General features: G+C 39.2%; 1 protein-coding gene across 2 annotated transcripts in view; it reads right to left on the bottom strand.

Annotated features, from left to right (window-relative positions):
• The window catches only part of CFAP74 (cilia and flagella associated protein 74), a 92,332-nt gene that overhangs the window by 31,137 nt on the left and 35,705 nt on the right, over window positions 1-25,490 (bottom strand). Inside the window, exons 1-14 of one of the 2 annotated variants that reach the window (XM_055704515.1) lie at window positions 18,868-19,198; window positions 18,087-18,198; window positions 16,960-17,050; window positions 16,537-16,596; window positions 14,596-14,694; window positions 12,676-12,780; window positions 11,305-11,478; window positions 10,591-10,701; window positions 8,637-8,739; window positions 7,760-7,917; window positions 5,591-5,801; window positions 4,497-4,682; window positions 3,251-3,424; window positions 1,983-2,101 (exon numbers count right to left, since the gene is read on the bottom strand). In XM_055704515.1, coding sequence (XP_055560490.1) covers window positions 1,983-2,101; window positions 3,251-3,424; window positions 4,497-4,682; window positions 5,591-5,801; window positions 7,760-7,917; window positions 8,637-8,739; window positions 10,591-10,701; window positions 11,305-11,478; window positions 12,676-12,780; window positions 14,596-14,694; window positions 16,537-16,596; window positions 16,960-17,050; window positions 18,087-18,171 — 1,676 coding nt within the window. In that variant the 5' untranslated portion in view covers window positions 18,172-18,198; window positions 18,868-19,198. Of the gene's footprint in view, window positions 1-1,982; window positions 2,102-3,250; window positions 3,425-4,496; window positions 4,683-5,590; window positions 5,802-7,759; window positions 7,918-8,636; window positions 8,740-10,590; window positions 10,702-11,304; window positions 11,479-12,675; window positions 12,781-14,595; window positions 14,695-16,536; window positions 16,597-16,959; window positions 17,051-18,086; window positions 18,199-18,867; window positions 19,199-25,490 lie in introns of those variants that run through there. The other variant, XM_055704514.1, reaches the window with a different exon arrangement.

The raw sequence follows: 25,490 nt of genomic DNA, 5'->3' as shown, positions 1-25,490 counted from the left end.
TGGTAAAACTGTTTTGTGACAAACAATTTATGTATGGTTCTACCCGAGAAAAGATAATCATTATACAGTGTAAGGACAGTGTCTGCAAATCTGATCTGTGCTCTTCAAATTATTAATAATATGACAAAGGTTAATAAGATCTATATGTTATTTTTGCTATCTATCTATCTGACAAATGTATGGATGTCCAATTTACTTGAAAACACATGAATTCATCCCTCAGACATTGAAGAATCATTGACTCTTTCTATTCACAATACATAGAGTTTCATTTGTCTTTGGAGAGTACTTTGAAAGGCAATTATATCAAGGAAAGACCTAGGCCTTCCAGAAAGAGTTCTTTCATTTTTGGTCACAAATCCAAGGTGCAGATTTAAAATATTGAATTGTCCAACACACTAAATGAGAAGAAAATCACCTAATAAATCGGTCTTTGAGAGCCTGAAACCCCTCTCATTTTGTCAGAAGATTAGTTAGCTTCAGGCTTTGTAATAGAAATTAAATTTATTGTAAGTCAGTCCAAATTAAACCTACATACCTGATTTCAAAAGGAGAAAAAAACTACATTCATACTCGGCCAAGGACCAGAGCAAGTTTAAAAGCTTAAGTGCTCTGCTGTATTGTGGTCAATTACGCACCTCCATTAGCCTGTGACTGAAGTGCTAACCATCTCTACCAAGATCTCCTACAGCAGCTGGATTCAGACCTTACAGCTCTCCAGTGATTCCCTTCAGTCAAGAACTGTAGCATCTTCACATCCCAGTGTACTCTTACAGGGACTAAGAGGGCAGGCAACAGCACTGTAATTTTTCTCATCGAGCAAGCTGGAAATTCCAAGTGCAATCTAGCACTACAAAGTGGCAGTGGGTAGTGAGCTGGAAAATGATCCCTGGAGTATGAAATCAGTTACTGGGGTAAGACAACTTATTATTTCACCGGGATATAATTAAACAGAATTGGTTTCTTCAGGTCAGTCAGCGATAAGAATTGAAGTCTTTATGTAAAGTTAACTTTTTATGTAAGCCAAATTAATTCACTCTGATGTCTCCTATTTGTCAATAAGGTTCACTTACACACAAACAAGAGCTTTGGCAGTTTTTCATTTTTAGGCTAGACTAAAATCTTTCTTTCTTTTCATTTCACAGAGTTCCAAGTAAATATTTTATTTTCTTGACTCACTTTTCAGGTAAAGACAAGTTGTGGAAAGTAATACTTTACATTGTTGAAGACTTGGAGTATCTCCAGAGAAAGCTAGTGCCTGAATTATTCTTAGAAAGCAATATTTTGTGGATATTTCCTTTTATTTATTTATTAACAGCCAAATAAAATCATTTATATAGTTAAACTGAGATTAATTTGCAACCTCTCCCAACTGGATGGAGTACTTCGTTATATAACCTGTCATCAGGATTATATGAATGTTCTTTCCCAAGACCACAGGATTTGAAATTAAGTGCTCTTTGCCCACAGATTGCTTCCTTGATTTCATCAGCTTCCTTACGCACAAACTTCAGCAGTCATCTAGAAATTCATGTGAATCACGCACTGAAGGATGGCAGCTGGTGAGAGGTTTGCCTGGGTTTAAAGGCCCTTGCGGTGGCCTAGAAAGAAGCTTGGGTCCTCCTTTACTTCTTTGTACCAATGAAGAGGTCCTTTTCCCCTTTTTAAAATGTTCTGACATTTTTGAAAAAAGCTTTCTACTTGTTCAGGGCTGGTAGCTGCCACAGGTCTCTATTGCTTTCCACAGACTAGGGGCTGGTCCCTTCCTATCACCGCTACAGAAACCAACGACATGCAGCTGAGGCTCAGTAAGCCTCTTGCTCCTCAGCTTGGAGACACAGTTTCTTTCCTCATCACACAAGAATGGAATCTAGTAATTTAGATGTGTCTACTGAAATTATTTAATATGCTACAGAATTTGCTTACATCTGCTGTGGTACAAAGGTAAAAGAAGCAACTAGTCTACAGTTAATTTTACTTACTGAATACTGATGAAGTCCTTGAGCCATTCACTGATTCCCACTAGTCTGCAGGAATTGACACTGTAGGATGCGTTTATCAAAGCCATCTTCTTTTTGTAGATTTGACCAACATCAAAATCCTTGGAACACCAAACATATCAGGTGGTGTGAGTTACAGGAAGTAGCGTTTACACACATCATGACAAAACCAACTGCTTTCACCACAGCTGTGCCCACAGTCCCTACTGGGATCCTTGGCCTGTGTGCAAAGTATTATCTAAACCCATCAAGCCCTGCCTGGCTCCAAACAAACCCTTGTAAAACACACAGCCTACAGAACCAGGAACTCACGCTTCATGGCTGGGGCACATCACTTGCGTTGGTGCACAGCTAACACACCAAGCTGCTCTGTCTTTTCCTGCAGTGAACGTCAAAGATGTCAAGTCACATGTGTGGACTAACCAAGTTAACAATTTAAGACTGTGTGTAGCAAAGGCAACACAGATTTCTGAAACACAGAGCTGGGTGTCACCGTCTTCTGACAGAGGTCTGCTGTTTCTGTGCAAGGCACAGGTTCCCAGCTCATCAAACCTCATCAAACCAGAACGCCAGGAAAGCTGTACAGCTGGGCACATCCACTAACACGTAGATGAGTCTCGTGGGCTGCCTGGCAGCACGTTTCTCTGACACAAAAGGTTTGTCTGATGTGCCATACTAGCAACCTTTTCAAGTACAGAGGACTAGGCAGAGTGTTATACTTTCTCACAGTACACTTGTTAATTACAATACAGATATACTGCAGCTCACTTTCCTCATGACCAGTACGATATGATGGTGGCTTGCAAACTGAAATCTTGACTGGGTCATAGTCATGACTTCAAGGGCATTTTTTTATAGTCATAATGTATATACAAACAATACCTAAGTAACAGTTAGGCTGCGCTTAAAAAAAACCCAACCAAACAACAACAGAACACAGCCTAACAAGCTGTTTCATTATTTGCTCATCTTTCTGGCAGTATTTAAATTCCCCTAAGTAAAGGAAGTATTTTATAATTTAGAACTAAGTAGTGAAACTAAGTAGTTTATTTAACCTGATTGTAACTTAAAGAGATTGCTAGATAAAAAGGCAAATACTGTCTCAGGTTTGACTAAAGACCTATCAAAGACAAGAAGTATTATATTTTCTTTTCCTTCCCATGCAACAGACTTTTGATCAAGACATTGCTATGTACGTACAGTAGACACATACATCACCTTTATAGATCCTACGCAGAACGGTCACTAACCTTAAAATGAATGCAGCTTGGTTTACTATAGAAAGTACATCCCTTACGTTCACGACCAGACACTATTTGCTTGTGAAAAACTCCAGTTTGGAATTTCTCCCTTTTTTTGTCAAAAAGTTCTTCTTTCACTACACTTGTAGCCAGCTGCTTTGGAACCATTTCTTCTTTGGATATCTAATAAGGAACATCGATAAAAAACACCATGACTGTAAGTGTGATCACAGAATCTGTAGCTCCAAGTAGAAAAGTCTGCAGAATGGAATCTTTTAGGATCTGGCCAGCCTTTATCTGTTTCTCTCCAGATCAAATTCAGCCTCCCAGCTTTCATATGAAGAATTTTACTCTCAGCTGTCTGTTCTGTAGCTTATCATCCAACACTATGACATAGTGTTTTTAAAGGCAGCATTAGATCTTGTGCACTTAAAGGATTTTTTTCTCCCTCAACTTCTTAAACAAATACTCATTCAGAAAAAATCAGCTAACTTCACTGCAACATGGCAGCTAAGCTGGTGAAGGTTCTGGAGCATAAGTCCTATGAGAAGCAGCTGAGAGAACTGGGGTTGCTTAGCCTGGAGAAGAGGAGACGCAGGGGGGGCGTTATTGCTCTCTACAACTACCTGGGGGTCAGTCTCTTCCCCCAGATAACAAGTGACAGGACAATAGGAAACAGCCTCAAGTTGCACCAGGGGAGGGTTAGATCGGATATTAGCAATTTTTTTTTCAATTGAAAGGGTGGTAAAGCACTGGCACAGGCTGCCCAGGGAGGTGGCGGAATCACCATCCCTGGAGTTGTTAAAACAAAATGCGTAGATGTGGTGCTCAGGGACATGGTTAAGCGGTGGGCTTGGCAGTGCTGGGGTAATGGTTAGACTTGATGATCTCAAAGATCTTTCCCAACCTAAATGATTCTGTGGTTATAATTTCAGTTATGGTCCAGCACTTCTTCCATGAAAGTATGTACTGACATTATTTCTTTTTGATTGATTACAAAGTCTGCTCTTAAATGTCTTCTACATCTCAGAAAAAGCAGTACATGCAAGTATACCTTTGAATCACATTTAGGATTTTAACTTCACAGTTCCACTGTATAAGAGTATTTTATATTATTTTATATTATACTCCACTTTATAAGAGTATTAAGTATATTATTTACTTCTGTTTAGAGTATAGAATACTACTACTTTGCTAGAAGGTATGCTTTTCTTTGCCTGTTATTATTTCTAGTACGAGATATCACAACATTTACCTTGTGCAAGTCACATTCCTGATCCCAAAGTCCTGGGAACTCAGGTTCTAGTAGGGTTTTGTCCCTCTCTTTCTCATCGTCATCACTTTCACAGAGCACGTCATGGGGTATTTCTTCAGAATTCTCTCCTACAGAAGCAGTTCTCTCACCCGCTGAGGAACAAGCTAGCGGAGAGTGCCATGACTTCTGTGAAAGACCGTAAGTTTTGAAGATACAGTTAAAAATTACTAAAGGACAGTTACTTCAACAGTTAACAGTTTATGAGCTCTTTTAACACAAAAATGACAGGTGTATAGAGCTCAGAGGCCAAGGATGACAACTTAGGTCAATCCTTTCTTAAAACACCGAATACAAACCAAATCTTACGTTAAAAGCATCTGTACGCTGTTAACTGTATACTGTAGGAGGCTAGAAACCAGTCCCCAGGCATGAGAACACTGCAGTTTTTGAATGTTTTGCATATCACGTGATAACAAAGGGCTTTGTTGTTTTGTTGTAGTATGACTATTTCTACCAACACCTCCCTCCCCACCTCTTTTCTTTTAAATACCTAAAGATTGCATGAGGCCACTAGTTTCATTAGGGAATTAAATTCCATCATTTCACCTCCATTCACCTTCATTTTCCAAGCCAGTACTCCCTGGAATACTGCGAAGATAAAAACCAACGAACTATCCAGACCGCTTATGTCTAGAGAGAACCCTGGTCTCCTTTGTAATACAGTTGAAACATTTCTCGTGTGCTCACAAACTCATCTGAATCCTTACTCAGGGATGAAGGTAATTAAATAGGAAGTGATGGTACTCTGCATGGCTTTTGATGCCTCTTGCGATTCATGTGTCTGAAAATTCACGTCTTCTTACAAACCTCCCCACACCAAGCAAGACAGTGTCTTTATTCATATAAGCATCAACAAGCAAGACAAGGGAGACTAACGGTCATTAAGAGATCTAGGGGAGAAATGACCACCCACTTGTTCTGTACTTGTTCTGTTTGGTTGTAGGCTCTGCTATTCAGAGACAAAAGAATTCACTGACCTGCACCTCTGACAAAAAGTACACCTAAAGACAGGTAATTCTTAGGCCTTTGTTTACCTGTGATACTGCTCCAGCTGAGTGTTTGCAGGTCGTCTCGATATATCGCCACGTTTGCGTTCTCCACAGTGAAGAATCCTCAAGTTTACCACCACCCTTAATTGCCTTAGTACAGGACTGACTTCTTTTCTGCTTGCAAATAGAAGCTTCTTCTTGCAAAATTCGAGAAACAATCTCAATTTTTCTTGACTTTTGCCGTTTTCTAAAAGCTCTGTAATGTTGTAAGAAATATTAAACCCACTATGGTTGCTATTAATAATATTCGCTGCAGTCCAGTTTCTTTTGAGCCTTTAAGCTAAAGAGCAAGTCTTTAAATTGGGTGCATTGGTAATTTGTGCGAAGACAACAGGTGATTTAGAGGCTATTTATACATTTTTGCAGACTAAATATACTCAATTACAGTGTTTTAGAAGTTGAGGAGTTGACAAAGCATACCAGTCACCGCTACTGAAAAACAAAGGGTTTAAATACTTTTCCTAACCTTGTCAGCTATTTAAAGAAAACTGCCTATCTGAAATCCAGTGGATTTAATAAAGGAAGGAAGAATTTTTTAAGATAGGACATAAATACTGAACTTGTAAGATATGAATTCAAAGCTATGTACAACTACAAATTCCATGACACACTGCGTAGCATGACAAAAGTGACAGTAGATAATTTAATCTCAGTTTTAATACCAGCAGTTTAGTACACAATTTTCTGCAACAAATATTACCCACACTAATGATCAGTTTTAATATAGACCTTCACCTCTTCAAGTAATCCATATAAATAATTACTGATTCTAAACAGGAGCAAAGAAAATATCACCTCTCATTTAAATACAGGCTACTGGCTACTGAAGCACTTTAATGCCTGAATGTAGCCTCATAATGTCCCATTGCAGCAGATAAATGGCATCCTATTTGTAATGTATTTTTGCAAAATCGCAGTACAAGGAAGTTAAATCACGGATACAAAGACATAGGAGCAGTATACTGACTCCCAGTGCTAACTGCCTTAAGTAAAAAGCCATCCACTCTTCCTATCAGTTCTTGGCTTTACAAATCTTTTTGTAGGTGATATACAAATTAATGGCATAATGGTTTTAATGACTAAAGAATTATTTTCTTTTGCAGATAATTCAGAAATATATGTTCAGGCTGAAATCTACTCGGAGAAAACTGAGAACATCCCGTCACAGGAGAGGAGAATGGCAGAGCCCTGGGAGAAATAACTAAGCAGTTCTTCAGCAGATTAGGAGGATAGTAGCTGAAATTAGAAGAGAACTGCTATGAGGAACACGACACAGCTAACGTTAAGACTAGCAAACTGTGATCTCCCTTGGCCTGCAAAGGGAAACAGTGAAAGGCAGAAAGCAAGGTGAAAAGGATTAAACTTAAGAGTTGGGTATTTCCAGCAGATCTCTACAAACTCATACGATTATTTTATTAATATGCTTTTTAGAACATATTTAGGGATAGCAGAGGTGGTGTTACGCAGCTGTCAAAACTGAAGCTTTATTTAATCAAAACTTAGGACTTACTGGACCTTTATTAAACCTCTAACATTTGCTACAGTTTACTGCCCTTGTAGCAAAGCCAGCATGCAGAAATGCGTATCTCGGCCATCCTCTGTTTGGTATCTTAGCTCAAATTCATCTTCATGAGTGGTTAAAAACAATAATTATGCTTTTTACCGGAGCAGATGACGTACAGGCACATTCCTATCAACTTTGTTACACAGGCAGACGAGTACTTTCAATCAGAAAAAGCATGAAGACTACCTTGCTTCTACTGCAGTGCAATCTTCCAGAGACTGTCTCTAAAAGCCTCTGAAAGCTATTCAGTTTCTGTAGGGACAGCGTTCAGGAAATGCAGAAGTACAGTTACTTCGGGCATCCAGTTTAGATTCACTGAATTCCCCTCCTGAAGCAGTTTATCTTCTTTGCACTACTGACAGAACATGGGCTCCTAACTTTGGTTCTCTGAATAACACACCTAAGCTAGAAGTTCAAGTCGCTTAGAACAGACTATACAAATATCACACATCCAGAGTATAAGCATGAGTTCACTCCCTTGAGACAGTATCGTAAATCTTATGTTTTCAGAATCTGATTAAGAGCTCAAATATATTCCTGCATGAGCGTCAGTAAGCAGCTGAGAGTTTGAGATAGATAGGAATACTTACTGTTTCTCTTTTTCATGCTGTAGCTGTCGTTTATGGAGGAAAATTTCCTTGGCAACATTGCCTCCTTCTGCTAGGACAGCTTCCCTCATTTCCATCTCCTGCTTCTTTGCCTCAAAGGCCATTGCTTTGTTCCAAGCCTGGAGAGTTTGGAGTTTTTCCTATGAAGCCACACAAACCAGTTTAGTATTTGATTCATATATTAAAGAATATAAACCAGAATCTAGTGTTGGTCTCCTTATCTAAGTATGAATTCATGGTAGATTTCCCTGAAGTAGAACTTCCTGTCTTTAATACACATGGTGCTCATGGTGTGCTGAGATGCAGAAAGCTCTGCCTAGGTCAGGGCTACTTCTTTACGCTCCTAGCCTGCCTCTGAAATGCTACTCCATGAAGCAATGCGGAAAGATACAGTTCTAAACAAACCAGTATTAAATGAATGTAATTCCTTCAGATTTTACAGAACGTAAGTAGAAAAGCAAAGTAGCACAGCTCAGAAATTCTTAGTTTACATTATTTAAATTCTTAAGTAACTGGTTTTCTTCTGTATGAAGCATAGTTGCACTGGGATTCAAATAACTAGAAATGCTTCTCGCTGGGTTTCAGAGAAGTTGTAGTTTGCATTATTTTGAAGAGTCACCCTACCAGAAGAGCTAGATTGTTGACAGAATCAGCTCTCTAAGTAGAAGTGTCAAAATCTGCACATACAAATCTAGCACCATTACTCCTATAGTTAAATTCTCCCCAGTTTCAAGGGATTTGGTCAGTGATCTGACAGCATCACACAATTCTGCAACAAAAACTCAAATTACTTGCATTAAAACCTAGCAGTCTAACAAGCCAGTTCCTTCACTCCCCATGCAAGCCACAGCAGCAGTACCCTGTTGGAAGTTAGGCTGTTTTTCAGGGAAAGCACAGCTTGTATCCTTCTCTCCATATGCTCCTGAGTTTTCACTTCTTCCTTTGCATTTTTTTCATGAATTCTGTAAGCAAAGTAAAATCTTTCAGGCTCATATCCTGGAAAGCTTTTAGTATTAGAATGTTTAACCTGACAAGTAGTAATTGTCGATGTCACCAAACATTCTTCCTGTAAGCCTCTGTGTTTACTATGATACTGGGTGTGGGTACAGCGGAACAGTTGGAAGACTCTTCTATATACGGTACCGCTCAAGTCGCAAGTGCCAACAGGCTTTCAACTAGTTTGCTCAACAACTTTTTTTTTTTTTTTTTTAAATTTTGAATATGAAGAATGTGTTCCACATTATGACATATGTCTAGTTGCTAAAATAAAGTAAGAATTCAGGTGTTGCTCATATAACCATTATCTAAACAATTACATAGTGAACTTTATATGAGCCAACCACTTGTATCCACGTTAAAAATAAACCCTAGGAACTCCAAAAGCTAGAAATATGTGGGCATGAATCAAGCCTGAGAGTATTCCAGGTAAACTAGAAAAAAACCTAGTAAGATCAATATATTTGATACATTACCCAGGGAAAAAAAAATGGTTTGTTTCTATTTGGTTGTTTGTTTTCAATTATTAAGTCTCACATGCCATCTAATGAAAAATAAACCATCACAGAAACAGTACAATTATTTACATCACCTTTTTCAATGAAGTGCTAGCATACAAGTAAAAGTAAGTAAAAAAGCTTCACAGTTTCTTTAGTAGCAAAATAATTCAACAGCGCAGTAATTATATAAACATAAACCCATGAGGAGAACATTCAATTTACCATTGTCCTGGGTTCAGCTGGGGTAGAGTTAATTTTCTTCTTAGTAGCTGGTGCAGCGCTGCCTTTTGGATGTGGTATGAGAACAATGCTGGTAGCACACTGATGTTTTTAGCTGTTGCAGGGTAATGCTTATACTAAGTCAAGGACTTTTCAGTTTCATGGGCCCTGCCAGCGAGAGGGCTGGAGGGGCACAGGACAGGACATGGGGAGGGGACACAGCCAGGACAGGTGACCCGAACTAGCCAAAGGGCTATTCCATATCATATGGCGTCATGCTGAATATATAAACTGGGGGAAGAAGGAGGACGGGAGGGACATCAGGCATTATGGCATTCGTCTTCCTGAGTAACTGGTACACGTGATGGAGCCCTGCTCTCCTGGGGATGGCTGAACACCCACCTGCCCATGGGAAGTGGGGAATGAATTCCTTCTTTTGCTTTGCTTGTGTGTGCAGCTTTTGCTTTACCTATTAAATTGTTCCTATCTCAACCCTCGAGCTTTATGTTCCTTTCTTATTCTCCCCCCGTCCCTCTGGGCGAGGGGGAGTGAGTGAGCACCTGCGTAGTGCTTGGCTGCCGGCTGAGGTTAAACCACAACAACCATCAACCAGAAAAGAACAGGAGCACAAAGAAATGGCCTATCAACCAATTTCACCAGGCTGCAAGAAAGCTTTTTTACCACATTTCAGAGGGAATATACAACAGCAGAGAGCAGGTTTGAAACCTGGAATTTAGTTATACTACTTCAGAAACAGTTCAGTTAATGACATAAATATATATGAAATGTTTCAAATCGTTATTAATGCCTGCAAGCAGTCAGACCCCTCTGCATCTCATCAAAAAGGCTGTCCCTTCAGCTACAGGGACCCTGAAGACTACACTAGTGCACTAAGTGGATCGTCAGCTTTCCAAGTCCTTTTGTGCCATGCAAAATTTGATTGCTTCACTGCCACTAAGTGAATGCTTCATGGCAGAAGATTTCCAAGTGGAACGGAAGACACACCTAGCAGAGAAATGACTATATTTCAAAGACTGAAGGATAAACTATTGCACACCAGAGAATGTATACAATAACAGAAAAGGAATAAACAATAACCTTGCTATGCTTTCTCTGAGGAAACGGACTGCTTTTTCATGGTTCCTTTTGGCATCTTCAAGTATTTTTTTATGCCTTTCTTGATATTTTTTCTGGGCTTCCTCTTCTTTTCTACAAAAACACAAGCAAACCAACAATTGCAGCAGGACTAAGGAAACCTTAATTCCAACACAATGACATCTAAGGGTGGGGGTGGGGAGATTATTAATATGTGCTGAAACAAGGAGACTAATCTCCGCCAACTTCCCCCCCTCCCCCTCCCCTCCTGTTTTCACAAAACCAAGTGGTTTCATATGTAGACAAATTTTTTTAGACATTTTAGACAAATTTCTAAACTAGTGTTCGCTTTCTCTCCAAGAAATCTCGATGAACCTCACCATAGGTTCAGAAGGTGCTGGTGGCCAACAACAATGCAGACACATGCAGTTAGTCTGATCCAGCAGCTTCATTTCCTTAGACAAAAAGCATTCACAGTTTTTGTGTTTAGCAAGTTTATTTTCATAGATCAGAAATCTTTGCCTGCAGAACTGCAAGACTGTGGGCAATTTTTACTTTAATTATGTTTCCTCATGCTTCTGAAGCAACATGCAGCTAAGAAACACAATATCACTATTTTTGGATATTATTTAAATTAGCTTATCTTTTCAACACCTGAAATAGTGAGCTGGCTAAAAGTAATTTGGAGAAAGGAAGCAGAGGCTTATAGATGCTTACTTTGCTCTAGCCCGCCGATTTTCTTCTGCTTGCAGTGCTGCTATTTCTTCCTTCCAAATCCGCACCTTTGCTCGTTCTTGGTATTGCATCTCTAGCTCCTCCTCATCTTTTTTAAGTTGTTCATGGAGGATTTCATATTTTCCCTGCTCAGTTTCTATCTGCCACATCTCAAGCCTTTAAAACAAAGCATGAGCTGCTTTCACTGAAATACTGACATTCTTTCACTTACTTGAGACTATCGAGTAGCTAAGGCTCTACATAAAATAAATAAAATAAAAAATAAAATCGAAAATATATCCATGTTTTAATTTATTTCTTTAAATTATATTGTAAATCATACCTTGTTACTGACACAGGTATTGTACCTTTCAGACTAAGGCTCATATCTAACAGCATATCTCATTTTAAAGACATCAAAAATATCAGTAAGCAAAAAAGTAAAAACAAATTAAGGCTCAAGGCTCTCTTTCTCAAATTTACATTCACCCAGAAAAAATAAGACAACAAGAAAAATTAGAAAAATAGCTTTTTCTTCAAGAGTAAATAACTTCAGGGACAGGCCATAGCTTTTATTCTTCTATGCTTTGTTGAAGGAATTTAGATATGATAGGTTTACGTATGAACCGATTAATAGTTATTGCTAATCACACAATAAATGAGTCAAGCCTTTATAAGCTATTATACAACACTGCAGCAGAACACTCTGTATCCTGGTTAACCAAGTGGTTAACCACATCCATAAGCTCATGCTTGTGTTCTTCCTTTGATGCAGTGGCATTAGTAGTTGTACCTCTGGTGCTAAAATATAAACACACGCTCCCATTGCCTTCCACAGAACAGTTTTATTCTGTCTTATATAAGTAATTTAGTATGTGTGAACAATCAATTACAAACAGCAATACTAGCCTAGCATAAAAATACCACAATGTCTCCATTCTCAATTTAAATCTTTTTCTTTATGCCCTAAAAAAAAAACACTAAGAAGCATATATTAGAAGCATTTATGCTCATTCAGAGATCAATGTCACAGACAGATTTACTTTCATCCAGCTTATTTCCCATTTAAAATAAGACCTGTTTAGGTCCACAATTTATGGACAACTCAACTAAAACTAAAACTTCATTTATGTGTGCAAAACTAACTCAAGGACTGAGCCACAAGCAAGCAGTTTCCTAAGCAATGAACTGTTCAGGCTAAAAGTTGCTCTTGAGATCCTCTGCTTTGCAGTCAACCTCACATGACCTCAAACGATGTAGTTCAGTATTTACAAGCAACTTCCATAGAGATTAACTTTTGAATCCATTAAACAGTATATGAAGAACACAATAAAGATTGATTCCCATCAGACTGTTTCTCATTCCCTCACTTACATGTTTTCTTGTAGTGTCACAGCAACTTTCAACTCAAAATCCTCCTCTTCCTCCAGTTCAGTGCACAATTGATTGCGCAGTGCCTGAAGGCGGGACAAGGCTTCACTGTTAACATTAAAAAGAAACAATCAGGAAGAAACTGGAACTAATAAAGGTTAAAAAATATAATCTGACCCCCACCTCCAAGATCAGCAGTGATAAAAAGTAGGTTTGAGGCTGAGATTTATGTTTTAGAACTCCACTAGTTTATGCACTCTCTTATTTAGCCTTCTCAGTATCCATTCTTCATTCAAAGGCATAGCTTTCTTTAAACTACTACACACTGAAATACTCCTCTAAGTTTCAACCAAAGCCATTGACCAGTAAAGTTTAATGAGACTGTTCATTTCTCAAGCTGATAAAAGTAGTATTACTGATAAAAATTAGTTTAAGCGAACCTAGACTGATTTTGCTTTTAAAATGGCATTACAATATTCCATATACTTCGTCTACAATGGCAGCATTGCCAGACAGTTATTTTCCTTGGTCTTCTCTACCCAGGAAGACTAACAGAAAGTATGCAGAATCAACCACGAACTGACTATACTCAACATAGACTCCCTTCCCCAAAATGAAAATTGGAAATGGATCTTCTACCTGAACCTACTACTCTTATTTCAGAATTTTTGTATTGGGCATCAGTAATGTTAATGTCAGCTAGTATTTTCATTACTGCTAAAATACAATACCTCTGAGCTTCATAAACCAGACATTTATCAAGTTTTTTATTCTATTATTAACTTGTTAACTATAATAGATTGCAAGAATTGATAAGCATAAAAACTTCCACAGAGCTTTTCTGTCTTTGTTGGGTTTTGTTACTAAAACTGTCTGAGATCCTGAACAGGGAGTACTAGCACCCATCACAGGGGTCTCATTAGCATTCAACTCATCATTTCTGTTTAAGCAGATATTCCATTTTGGCAGTTAACCTACCTTTATCATTGCACCATTCATCAACACACTAACTTGAAGATTAACACAGGTCATAAAATGCAGCTGCAAAGTTTGTTCACAATACACTGGTTCCTGGTACACAACCCACCCACTTCTTTCTATTTAAACCAAATGTGAAGAGTACAGTAAATTGCCTCCCACTTTATAGCAGAAGCGTTACAGAACAGCTCCTGGATGCAGAACTACTCCCGAAAGGCATTCATGCATTTCACAACATAAAATAAACAAAAAAAGAAATGGCATATATATACATACATATATATATATATATATATATATGAAAAAATCCTGATTGTAACAGTTAACAGAAGCAAACTCATGACCTCTAAAACTGCCATAGCACATTGGGTTGGTTCATCATACTGAACAGAAGTGATTGAGACCCTGATAAACATAATTGACAGTAATGGGCTAGGCTGATAAAATAACCTGTTGCTGTTATATTTTAAAATATCTTTCCTATCCATTCTTAAGTTTCCACCTCTTTCTGCACTGATTTACCTAACAGAATATTACCCCTAGACCAGAAAGCATAGAGGTCAATGATTCCCAAGCCAATCCACCATTAGTCTATTTCAAAAGGAGGAATTATTGTTGAAAATACATTCAGCCGGAAAGTGACTGCAGTATTAGCCACATGCCTTCAGCGACAGGGGAGTGAAAGCATTGCTCTGCTCAACAGCTGAAAGTGCAGCAGCCTTGTACCAGAACAGCCTTCCAAGCTAATGCGGTTACAGCTTAACCTGAGCATGACAACGGGTTTCATCACTGGTCTGTTCATGTCTTTAACATATGTGCTTAAGAATTCTATCAACTGTTCAACAATATGGAGAGATGAAACCAAGAAAGTTTATCTCATTAATTACACACAGATAAACACAGTGGATGCCTGTAATCTTTGGCATCCAGAAACTCTCTACCTACACATTGCCAGCCTCCTCCTCTCTCTCTATTTCAAAGTCTAAATAATCCAGCTGCTCTGCTAGCACCTTGATCCGCCGTTGACAGGTACTCAGATCATCTCTGCAAGAAACAAACAGATTATTTATATTTTGCAAGTTCTTCACTCTTTCTGAAGAAATTTTTCCTTTTGTGGGCAAGAGTCACAGCTAGGATTCCTTCAGCTCTCCCAGTTCCCCACCACCATCTCACTTTTTCTTTTAAGATCTTACTATGAGGTTCTTCAGAAGCCCTGGTTAATTTCAAACATTTTCTCCAAAGATCCAGGAAAATGTGACAAGTGTATTCTGACATCATCCATAGTTCAGGCATCAAAAATGACAACAGCATAAACAGCATCTTTGTACATTAGCTTTCTTCAGAAACAGTTGCTGCTAAGGGACATCTTTGTGACCTTAACACATCAAAACACTCATAGAAGGTGCTTCTCTTGAGTTATGTGAGCAACTCCACTGATTCTAATGTACCATATCCATCACAGTTAAGAAAATGTTTCCAATTAATTTTCCATTTGATCTTTCCAACTGACTATTGAACTATCATGATTGTGCAGACATCATTGAAAGGAATTAGCATCTAGTTCTCCCAGACGAAACATCTCTTCTTTAACATTCATTATTGCATTTAATTTTTTCAAGTATGTAATTAATTCTTATTCTTGATCCTTAATTCTTTACAAGAGTTTGGGGATATAATGAAAATATTCTATTAAAAAAGTGTTGCCATCACATAACTTTCAAAAAAAGAATTCTATAAACTCTAGTATTTGTTACAGATACAGTATCCCAGTATTTGATGATGACTTAGGCCATCGGATCATGTTCGCTTAAATACTAAACCTGGCTTTTTGGGCCACAAGTTCCTTTTCTTTGACCATGTCACTGAGCTCTTTTAGGTTCCTCTGTAAGGTTAATACACAAGCTTTATCTGTATACTTCATAGCCTGAGTTTTATTAATGTAGTCCACATAGTGTTCCAAGCTTTTCCTTTGAATTTAAACACGATTAACAATGAAACCATAATGAGAAATTACGTGAAGTTTGTACATCATCCACTTCTGCATTTGTGGGTTGTTTCAGTTTTGTTCTTAGTCTAGCAGAACTGTTACAGATATGACCAGTATAAATAAGGAAACAAACTAACATAATCTGTACAGAAGTTTACACACACATGCATTTAAGCCAAGATTTTTAGACATGCATATCTGATGTTGAACATTTACACCAACATTTAATGCATGAATTATGGGTCTTTGTTCTGAAATGCCTGTGGGTGATTATACCTCGGGTTTGCACATTCAAATTTTCCTGAACAACGGTCTAAAACTTTAAAGGGAACATTCCATACTAGTTTAAAACATATTATATACAGCAGACCGGTTTGTTGATGCGCTAATCTCTCTTATCATTTTGGTCTGCTTAAACACATAGCAAGAAAAGGTCTGAAGGTCTGGGGGGTTTTGTTTGTTTTTCTAAATCATTTTGGTGTATTTTGAGTTTATCTGTTGATAATGGTAACACTGCCAGCATGTATTGGTGGTAGGTATATGTGCAATGCAACCTCCCACATACATATGTTAACAGATGTTATTTGAGCTTTTCATCGTGCCTTATAACCCTGCACCAAGTCATTCCAGGGCAGAGATTAACAGCCTCCTCAAAGTAAGCCAAACCATGCATTGATCTTTGACGAGAGCAATAGCTACTTAAGGCCACATTCAGACCACTAAATTCCTTTCCAGGCATGACCTCTGTTACATGTAAACTTATTTCTTCAGGAGTAAGTCCACTGTACCACCTACTTGTAAAATCAATGAGTACAAATCTACCATCATACCAATATCTGGTCTATCACCATACCACTTTACACAGTGGTATGAAACCCTGTACACGTGAAAAAACTTACAATCCAACACTGGTATTCTTTGGCAGACAAACTTCTCTTTTTCCAACTGCTCCTGATGTTCTAGAAGTACAGAGGGATAGAAACACAACACTACATATTATTACAAAGAGTTGACTGAGTTTTAGAAGAAGTGTAAATTGGTTTGAGAAGAGCCAAATCGCCCACATTAATGTGGTGCAATCATTGTGTTATATGTGCACACCTACAATGGCTTCAGATTAAAAAGTGTTCAGTCTGTCTTTATCTTACCCAGCTCATTGTTTTAACAGTAGCAACCGATTAATTTTTTGTAGAAGTCTATATTGCCTATGACTAATTTGACAAAAGAATGCATAGTTGAATTAACCAAACCTTCTCTTGAAAATGTTTAAAGGAAATTACTATAAAGAAAATTACTGTTAGGACTGGTAAGAAGTGATTTACATGCTAGAATCAGGTTTGTCTCCAGCTCGTTCAGCAGTGTCCTCATTTCCCATTTTGACACCACAAGCCAACTCTTCTTCAAGCTGGTATTCTAATAGATATTAAAACAACAGTTTAATAAAGAGATTTTAAACTCTAAAACTCAAAGCTCTAGGTATACTTCCTATCAAGTCAAAACATGGACAATCAGAGACAACATTTTATAGCATTACTTCAGTGTATATTAAAAAAAAAAATTGTATAACAAGACACGCGGGACTACTATGGTACACCTGCAAACCCAAACAGGAAAATACCCTCTGCCTTCACTATGGAAGTGTCACCAACAATCCAATGCAGGTGGAAAAAAACCCAAACAAAAACAGGGAGAGGGGCAGGGGGGAGGCTAATTATTGACAGGTTTTGGCCAACAGCCTAGTATGTTTATCTGACATTACCTTATCCTACTATACTGTGAAGATCAAAAATTTTTATAAGAATTCTTGTAATCAAGAAAATTACAATGAGAAAAGAGCAACCCAAGAACTCTTTTTAACGTAAAGATCAATATTCAGCACTACACCACGATAATCTGTAGATTGTGGTAGATATGTTGCCTCACATACTAGACTGAAACATACTTCTGGACACAAGTAGAGAAACTGGCTGCCAACTAAGAGGTATCTGGTGGTATCTGTGAGACATCCAGTTTAGATGTCTCAGGGTATCCAACATCTCCACAAAGTTGAATCTAGAAGACCTATGCCATTCTGGAGCCAGATGACAGTCTAGAGCACTTCAAGTAGCACTAGATGCTGATGTATGAGCAAATCAATCAAGTCCTTACAGTCAAGTATTAGATTTTTACCATCAATAAATCTGAACCAAAATGCCTTACAGAGGTAAAAAGTAGAGAATTTACTGCTACAGAAAAGATGAGTTTGATTTGGGTTAGTTACAGCTGTGTAGCATAATGCTAGAGAATACCTACTGGAATCATTGCATTTACTTGGAATGTCATTCAACCCTAGAACCGTACTGTTCCCATCTACTATGTTAGAAGACACATTAATGTTAGTTTTTTGTGAGTTATCCAAACAATACATAATTTTCACCCTCCCAGTGTTCTTCCACATCAGAGAACTGACCAGCTTCCTCTTCGTTTTCTTCCAGAAATGGTGGAAGATATTTTTGCTCTTCTTCCTTACTATAATTGATCTCATAATCTTCCATACTGATAGTTCTTTCAAAATGACCAGGCTAAGAAAGAGAAGAGCATAGGATTTACATATATATATATATATATAATCTCCAAGAACTTGCAATAGTGGTGACTATATCTTGAGATTAATTAATAGCATTCAGTAAATACTTAATGCTTGTGAAATAACTGGATACAATCACACACCTTTGTACTAGTCAAACACTTTAAGTATCAACTTTAATAAATGTCTTCTAGAAAAGAAAGGCCACTACCATTATTTTTTTTAATAGCAATCAGTTCAATAATTAAACAAACCTTGTGAATGTATTTTATCTACTTAGGCAATCACTTTACTCAGGATGATTAGGGAACAACTCCAACAAACACTACTTGCTTTTGTGTCCTATGCAGTTACCGAATGTTAAGTAAACAGTTCTCATCTCAAATGCTGACACCATTAATTAGAATTCAGTAAATTCTATATGTCATCTGGAATGAGTTATCACCACATGCCTGAGCATCTCAACAAGATCTTACTCATACAGAGAGTTGTACACATGATGAGTATTAGTGAAGGTGGTGGCTCAGCTTTGGGTGCATTTATCAATCCTTCTCAGGAACTCAGAAACATAAACTAGAAGAGAGTTATCTATTTTCTCCAGGTAAGGAACAGAGAAAATACTTCATGTAAGTATGGTGCAGACCAACCAAATCATAAGAACCACCTTAAAACCAAGCCAGAATTTCCACACTGGGCTGTGACTGACTTAGGGATGTTGGCGGCACTGGGAAGTCACACAAACACAAGACGAGCCCACAGCCACCCCATAGCCTTCTGCAGCTCCAGCCGCCCCAAAGGTTTCCACAGCTCCAGCTGCCCCAAAGCTTCCCGCAGCTCCAGCCGCCCGCAGCACCGCCCCGGGGACACCAGGCCGAGCCCTACCGGCGGCAGAGGGCCCGAGGGCCTTCCACCGGGCCGCCACCCCTCAGCGCCTCACCGCCTGCAGGCCGCGGCCCGCGCCAGCCGCCAGGAGCCCGCCCAGGGCCCGCGGCTGCGCCTCTACCCCCCCCCCGCCCCGGCGGCCCTCCGCGCCCCGCCGCCCCAGGGCAGCCCGGAGAGCCCCGCGCTGCCCGCCGCTGGGCCGAGACGTCCTCCTGGGGGCCCACAGCTGGCGCGGCGGCGGGCAGGGCCGAGCAGGCCGCCCCGGGCCCCGCGCCTCACCGCCGCCTCAGCGCGGCTGCGGCCGTTGGCTCCGCTGCCACGGCAACGCGGCAAACCACACCCAGCCGACCGTGCGGGGCTCCCCGCCCGCGCAGTGGTGCGCGCCGAGCGCCGCCGTGCTGGCAATGCCGCGGGCGGGCCGAGGGGCGGCGCGGGGGGGGCCGCGGGCCTGCCCCGGCCAGCGGGTGGCACAGCTGAGCGCCGGGGCGGCGCGTTGTGGCTGTTCCCGCCTCGACGGTTCTTTTATTTTTAGTAGCGGAGGTTAAAAGATGAACTGGTCTGCAACGCGACGGCTTTCCGGCTGTGATTGGCAAGGGCTGTCACATCTTGGGGAGCTTTTGGCACGTGCACTAAGATACATGTGAGGACGAGTGGCATGGCCGTGTGCCCCTCACTGCCCCGTGACGCCCATGTGGCTGCAGGGCCGTGGCACCTCTCCAGCCACGCTTGGGTGTTGAGCTCGGCTGGCTTCAGGTACCTGAAATCCCAGAAATTTCCAACTTTCAGCTTACTATTTACTCTACACACACGTCTACACTTTCAGCAAGTTGGTGGCATTATGATGGAAAAAAAATCTTTTTAGTCAATTGACGTGACGTTCCGCCATGCAGAAGTCCTGTAGATTTGAAGGTCGGAATAGGCACATTTTAGAATATTGAAGATTTCCCAGTTTCAATCCAGCATAAAGCTGTCTTAAATGGCTTTTCAGAAATAAGCCTGTGCTATTCTGACAATAGGATTTCACCATTAGTTACTAATTAAAGGTTATTACAGAAAAAATCCTGTGTACTGATCACACCGCCCATCTGTAACGTCACGTTCTGAATGCTTCCTCCAGCTTCAGCAGAAACCACAGGTCTTGAGGTTCCTGGTAAATAATGGTCATTACAAGCATGCCCAGAATCACTAGATGAACAAGTGTTTAGATGGTATTTCAGTAATTGACACAGTAAAGCTAATGTGTCTGTATTCAGAGGATGTGTCTCCATTGGAATACTCTGCTCTTCAGCGGTATCTTCTGAACCTGCGTGTTTGCTACCATGTGATCAGTTGCCAGGTTTTAGCTCTGAACTGGTAATTAACTGGGTTTCCTTTCTATTCTGTTCCAGGTATTGCCTTGACAAAGTTAAGGAACAGTGCAGTTCCATTCACAGAAAAGCAGATCCTTGTCCCCTTATTCTTGGCGCGGGGCCTAAATGACATGCTAGAGAAATTCAGCTATGCAAAGATTCAAAGTGATTCAGTTATTAAAATATTGGGGCATCGTTCTTTAAGCGGAGCTCCATACCAAAATACACACTGATCTATACATAGAGACAGAAAGCATTCTCGGATTTATTGAATTGAAAATGTTCCCCAATTGTTAGCAGTATTTCTGTAATTTTTTACAGTTGCTATGAGAAGCAAGGTCTGGTTTTTTGATACCATGCATGTAAGCACACGCTGCTAATCTAAATATTTATTTCCACTGGCACCCACAGCATAGAGCATATATTATTCACAGCAGCCCATTAATTGTCCTACACTTATGCTACGTCCTCATTCTTTAGAAATATATGGACATTCTGAGCTCTATAGATGGTAGAATCTTGATTTTATGGCATCTATTCATATTACATAAAACAAATTACATACAGACATTTGCAGGATTAAAGCTACAAGATGTAGGCTAAAAATATGCAGTGATTAACTGTATAGCTCTCTCTGCAGATCTAGAATAGATATAACTGTTGTTAACTCTGAACCTGCCAGTTCTCACACTCCTTTAGTCAGGACACAAAAGATCCAAGGACATTTTTTTCCCCTCAAGAAAACACTTGTAAGAACACCTGGTAATGTCACTGATTTTCAGTTTCTTGTGATATTTTTATCCAGGATATTTATTTAGTCCCAGTTTACAACTGTGTGGATGATTTTCATAACAACAACAAAAAAAACCAAACGTAGTTTTAGCAATAAATAAATATGAGTTTAACCTCTAAGGTTCCTAAAACCCTAACCAACACCTGAGTCAAAAAAGAATAGCTGATTTGTGTCTTTGCTGTAAACCAGAATGGATTATTACCACTGCTGCAGCCAGAGACATAGCATTCAGACATGATTAGGAATTGAATTGTCATTCTGTAGAAAATGTTGACATAATATTCACTCTGAACTGGACAAAGTTCAAATTGCTAATCCAACTTAATACAGAAATGCCAGCTGTTTTGTTACTGAGGTTTTACAATAGCCCCCTTCCCATCAGCACCAGTCAGCTCAGAGTGCTCACTACCAGTTACGCCTGACTGTGTGATTTCCTGGCCACTGGTCATGATTTTGCATCGGGTGATTAATTTGACACGAGGGAAAGGCAATCTAGATTTTTATCTCCCATATAGATGCAAGAAGAGAGAAGATACCTGCAGTTCCTCTGAAGATGCTAAGTTACAGCTCCCCAGGCAAGTTCTTACCTCCCGATCCACAACTTAGCCCTGCCAAATTAAAGTAAGTGAATCTATTCCAGCTTTAAGCTTCAAGAGATGCACAAAAAGGCACTGGGTGATGCTACTTTTCTAGACTTCGTAGGCCCTGACCACCAGTGATACACCTCAGAGAAACTGGGTAATGTAGTAAGCATGTATAAACTAATACCCTGCTGTTTTCTTGAGGTGAAGTTAAATTTAGAGGCATTTCAATGGAGTTACCTTAGTACCACCCCATGATAGACTGGAAACTTGGTAGAACTGGATGGTTTGGTTTGTTATATGGCTACACGCCGTGCTTCTGCCGGCAGTTGGTATTTCTTTTCTGAACGTTTCCAAGGTGACAGTAGCTCATATACGGAGCTTTCTAGCTTTTAGGCAGGAAGACATGCCAATAATGGAATCTTAGTTTTTGCAGCATGGTTCATAGCAGATTACATAAAACAACTTCTCTGACCCTATTCTATGATACAGATAACTTTAACAACAGCAAACAACTGTAAACAATGGCACAATGTTGATAAGCCTCTTACCAGTGAGTCACCCTTACAGATGTAGTAAGAAAGAGCGAGAGGGGAGTTTGCTACCAGAGCAGTCCATCAAGGAAGGACCCAGGGTGACATCAGCTGTGAGTGCACCATTGAGAGCAACACGTCTGGAGTAAGGCAATCATCTCCAGTCCTGGAACTAGCCCTGGCTCAGTGACAAAGTGGGGAATTTCATCCCAAATCTGTTGCGCGGAGAAAAGAAAAAGAGGGCAAAGTGTCTGGCCACACTGCACTTCTTGATTTAAAAAAAAATAAAATCTATGCAGACTAAGGGAGGAACTGCATGTTCTTCAGAACGTTTGGAAACAGGTAAAAACTGGATTTCTCAGCCAGTGCTTTAGGTGAGAAGACAAGTTGTGGTTAGACTGATCTTTACTAAATACAGACACATTTGTGTTGGGGCCACGGGACATGCATACAGTGCAAGCACAGTACAGCCTCTGAAATGAGCTAAATATTCCCACCATGAGATTGCTACTGAAATTCTGAAACCTCATTTATAAAAATAGGCATATGTGTGTAATTTATATATCTAGAGACATTTGGCGACGTTGCCACAACAGTCTTTCACTAGCTTTTAAGTCGAATCATGGGACAGTGAAACTAATTATCTATGTGGTACATTTTTTGCCTCTAAAAATTTTATGTGACAATATGACATCTTTACTTTTCTGGCAGTAAAACCATCTATCCTGTTTAGAAAATTATCCATTAAGAATATCAGGTAAAGCAGTGCAACTGTAAAATGAATTTTAATAATGTCCTTTTGAAATGCTCTCAGAATCCTGAGGTAAGAAAGGACTATGAACACTTGTTCTTTGACCCAAATCACTGAGCATATTTCTCTGCAATCCCATTGAGTCATGCCCTCCAATAAAATTTCTTACCACAAGTTAAATACATTATTTTACCATAGCAGTTACAAAAGTATGAGTGACTATGATCAGGAAAAAATCACGCTGGTTACATTTTCCAGAAGAAAAATACTTGACAGGTTTTGAAATGTGGGTTTCTGGCTTTAAGTATAGCAAAATACTACTTCAAAGTTGTGACCTTTGCTACTAGTTGAGAAAGGGTAAATGCTTCAAATATTACTAATTGTTAATATAGTAATAATAACTAATGGTTTAATAAATAGTAAAGTTTATAAACGATATCTACTTGTGAAGTTGTCCAGATGTGGGCAGAGCCCATCAACTTTCGACAGACTCACATAGTCAGCTAATACAGAAATACCGACCTGGGTATCACCGTGGTCATCATTACACCACCTTGCCAGATCTGCTCTCGGTTTACGTGTACAAGAGCAGAGATGGAATTTTGTTCTGAACTGTGTAACTCTGACCTGACAACCTGGCCATGTTGGAGCACGGTTTGATCCCATGCGGTCTCTGATGATCCAGCTGGGCTCCATATGCGAGGTCAGCCTATAGGATGGGTATTTCCATAAGAGCTAGTGCCTGCAGCCACATGCATTGAGGAGACGTAGTAATTTAGTAGAGTGACAAAAAGGCTTAAGAAACATTTAATATCATGGGCCATATTTTTAAGTATATTTGACAGTTCCAAGCCAGTAGCTAAAGGAAAGCTTTAATTATTTTCAAGAGGATTAGATGGGAAAGATTTGGGGAGCTTATTTAAATTGTTTTGTTTTGATGTTTTAATAGTAATTTTAATTGTTTTTTAATCTATCTCTTGAGAAATTTTAATCTGTCATTGACTGTAAAGAGTTTGGGATATTCTGCTAGAATTGTAGGAAATTAAATACATTGTTGATCATTATAATTTTATCCCTTTTCTTCCCTTTGGCTAATAGGAATTATTAATTTTGCATGGGGGTGTACATATATATGTGTGTGTATATATATAGAATCACAGAATCATTTAGGGTGGAAAAGACATTTAAGATCATTGAGTCCAACTGTTAATCTAGCATGTAAAAGCCCATTTTGCTTAACTATGTATTTGTATGCAAAGTCAACTAAAACCAAGGCTGAAAGACCTAGTGTTTATCCTTCTTCTATATAATACAGAGGTTATAATTAGGGCCCATATACATCGAATGTAACGTATTTATCTGAGAGAACTTACATATTTTCAGATTGTGTGGGAATGCATCTTAGAACATCTCCTTTTCTGAAGTACAGACACAAAGTGGTAGCTAAATCAGTCCTGTGAAAATAACCTGAGATTTTGTTAAACCCAGGCACTATTGTGGTGGTGATGGAAAACTCCCTGTATATGTTTCTTCCATTCATGATGACAGTATTAATCCACATCTCTAGTATAAAACCTTGATCATTCGAGATGATTTCAGCAATTCGATAAATATCCCTATGCAATGCCCAGTGAAATGAATGTGACGGTTATTTTTTTTCCAGGGATAATCAGAACGCTGGTAATATACACCTTGATTACCAGATTTTTTCAGAGAAAAGTATTAAAATCCTGAAGCTAAACCTATTCCCATCATGACTGCATTGAAGAATTTGTGGGCTTTTGGCTGTAGAGCTCCTGAAAAAGGAGTATAGTGGTTGAAGGAGAAGTAAGAAAGAGAACTAGCTTAATGAATTTAGAGAAAATATGTAGGTGATACTTTTCCTGTTCTTTTTTGCAGTATCAGAACCATTGACAGCAAAGAACTTTTTCATGGGATCAAAGTAAGTGCTGAAAGTTTAGTCGTAGAAATACAATTCTTTTAGGGGATTGCCATTGTATTTTCATTTGTTTTAATGGCCAAACGTGTAGCAACATCTACCTCTTCAGAGCATATGTTGCCCTGATGTACATCTACCAACACACAAATACACACACTCAGACACTTCCATATGTTATGTGTTATAAACATATATATGCGTTATACACATATAAAATACACATATACACACACTCATTCTAAATGTACAAATTGCCTCGGCTGATTTTTGCTATTTTTACAGGTGTCTGCTGATGACACGGAAAACTGTTCTTTTTTACTAGTAAATTAGATGACGGCTGTCTAGCCAGAGAAAAACAATACTAAGGGATTCTCAGAATAGGTACATAGCTCATTGGAACACCATCTCTGAGAATAGGAAAAACGTGAAAAAATGTCACCTGAGAATATCCTGGAAGGT

Source organism: Falco cherrug, chromosome 3, assembly GCF_023634085.1.
Source record: "Falco cherrug isolate bFalChe1 chromosome 3, bFalChe1.pri, whole genome shotgun sequence".
NCBI classification, from domain to species: domain Eukaryota; kingdom Metazoa; phylum Chordata; class Aves; order Falconiformes; family Falconidae; genus Falco; species Falco cherrug.
This window is presented reverse-complemented; position numbering and strand designations above follow the sequence as displayed.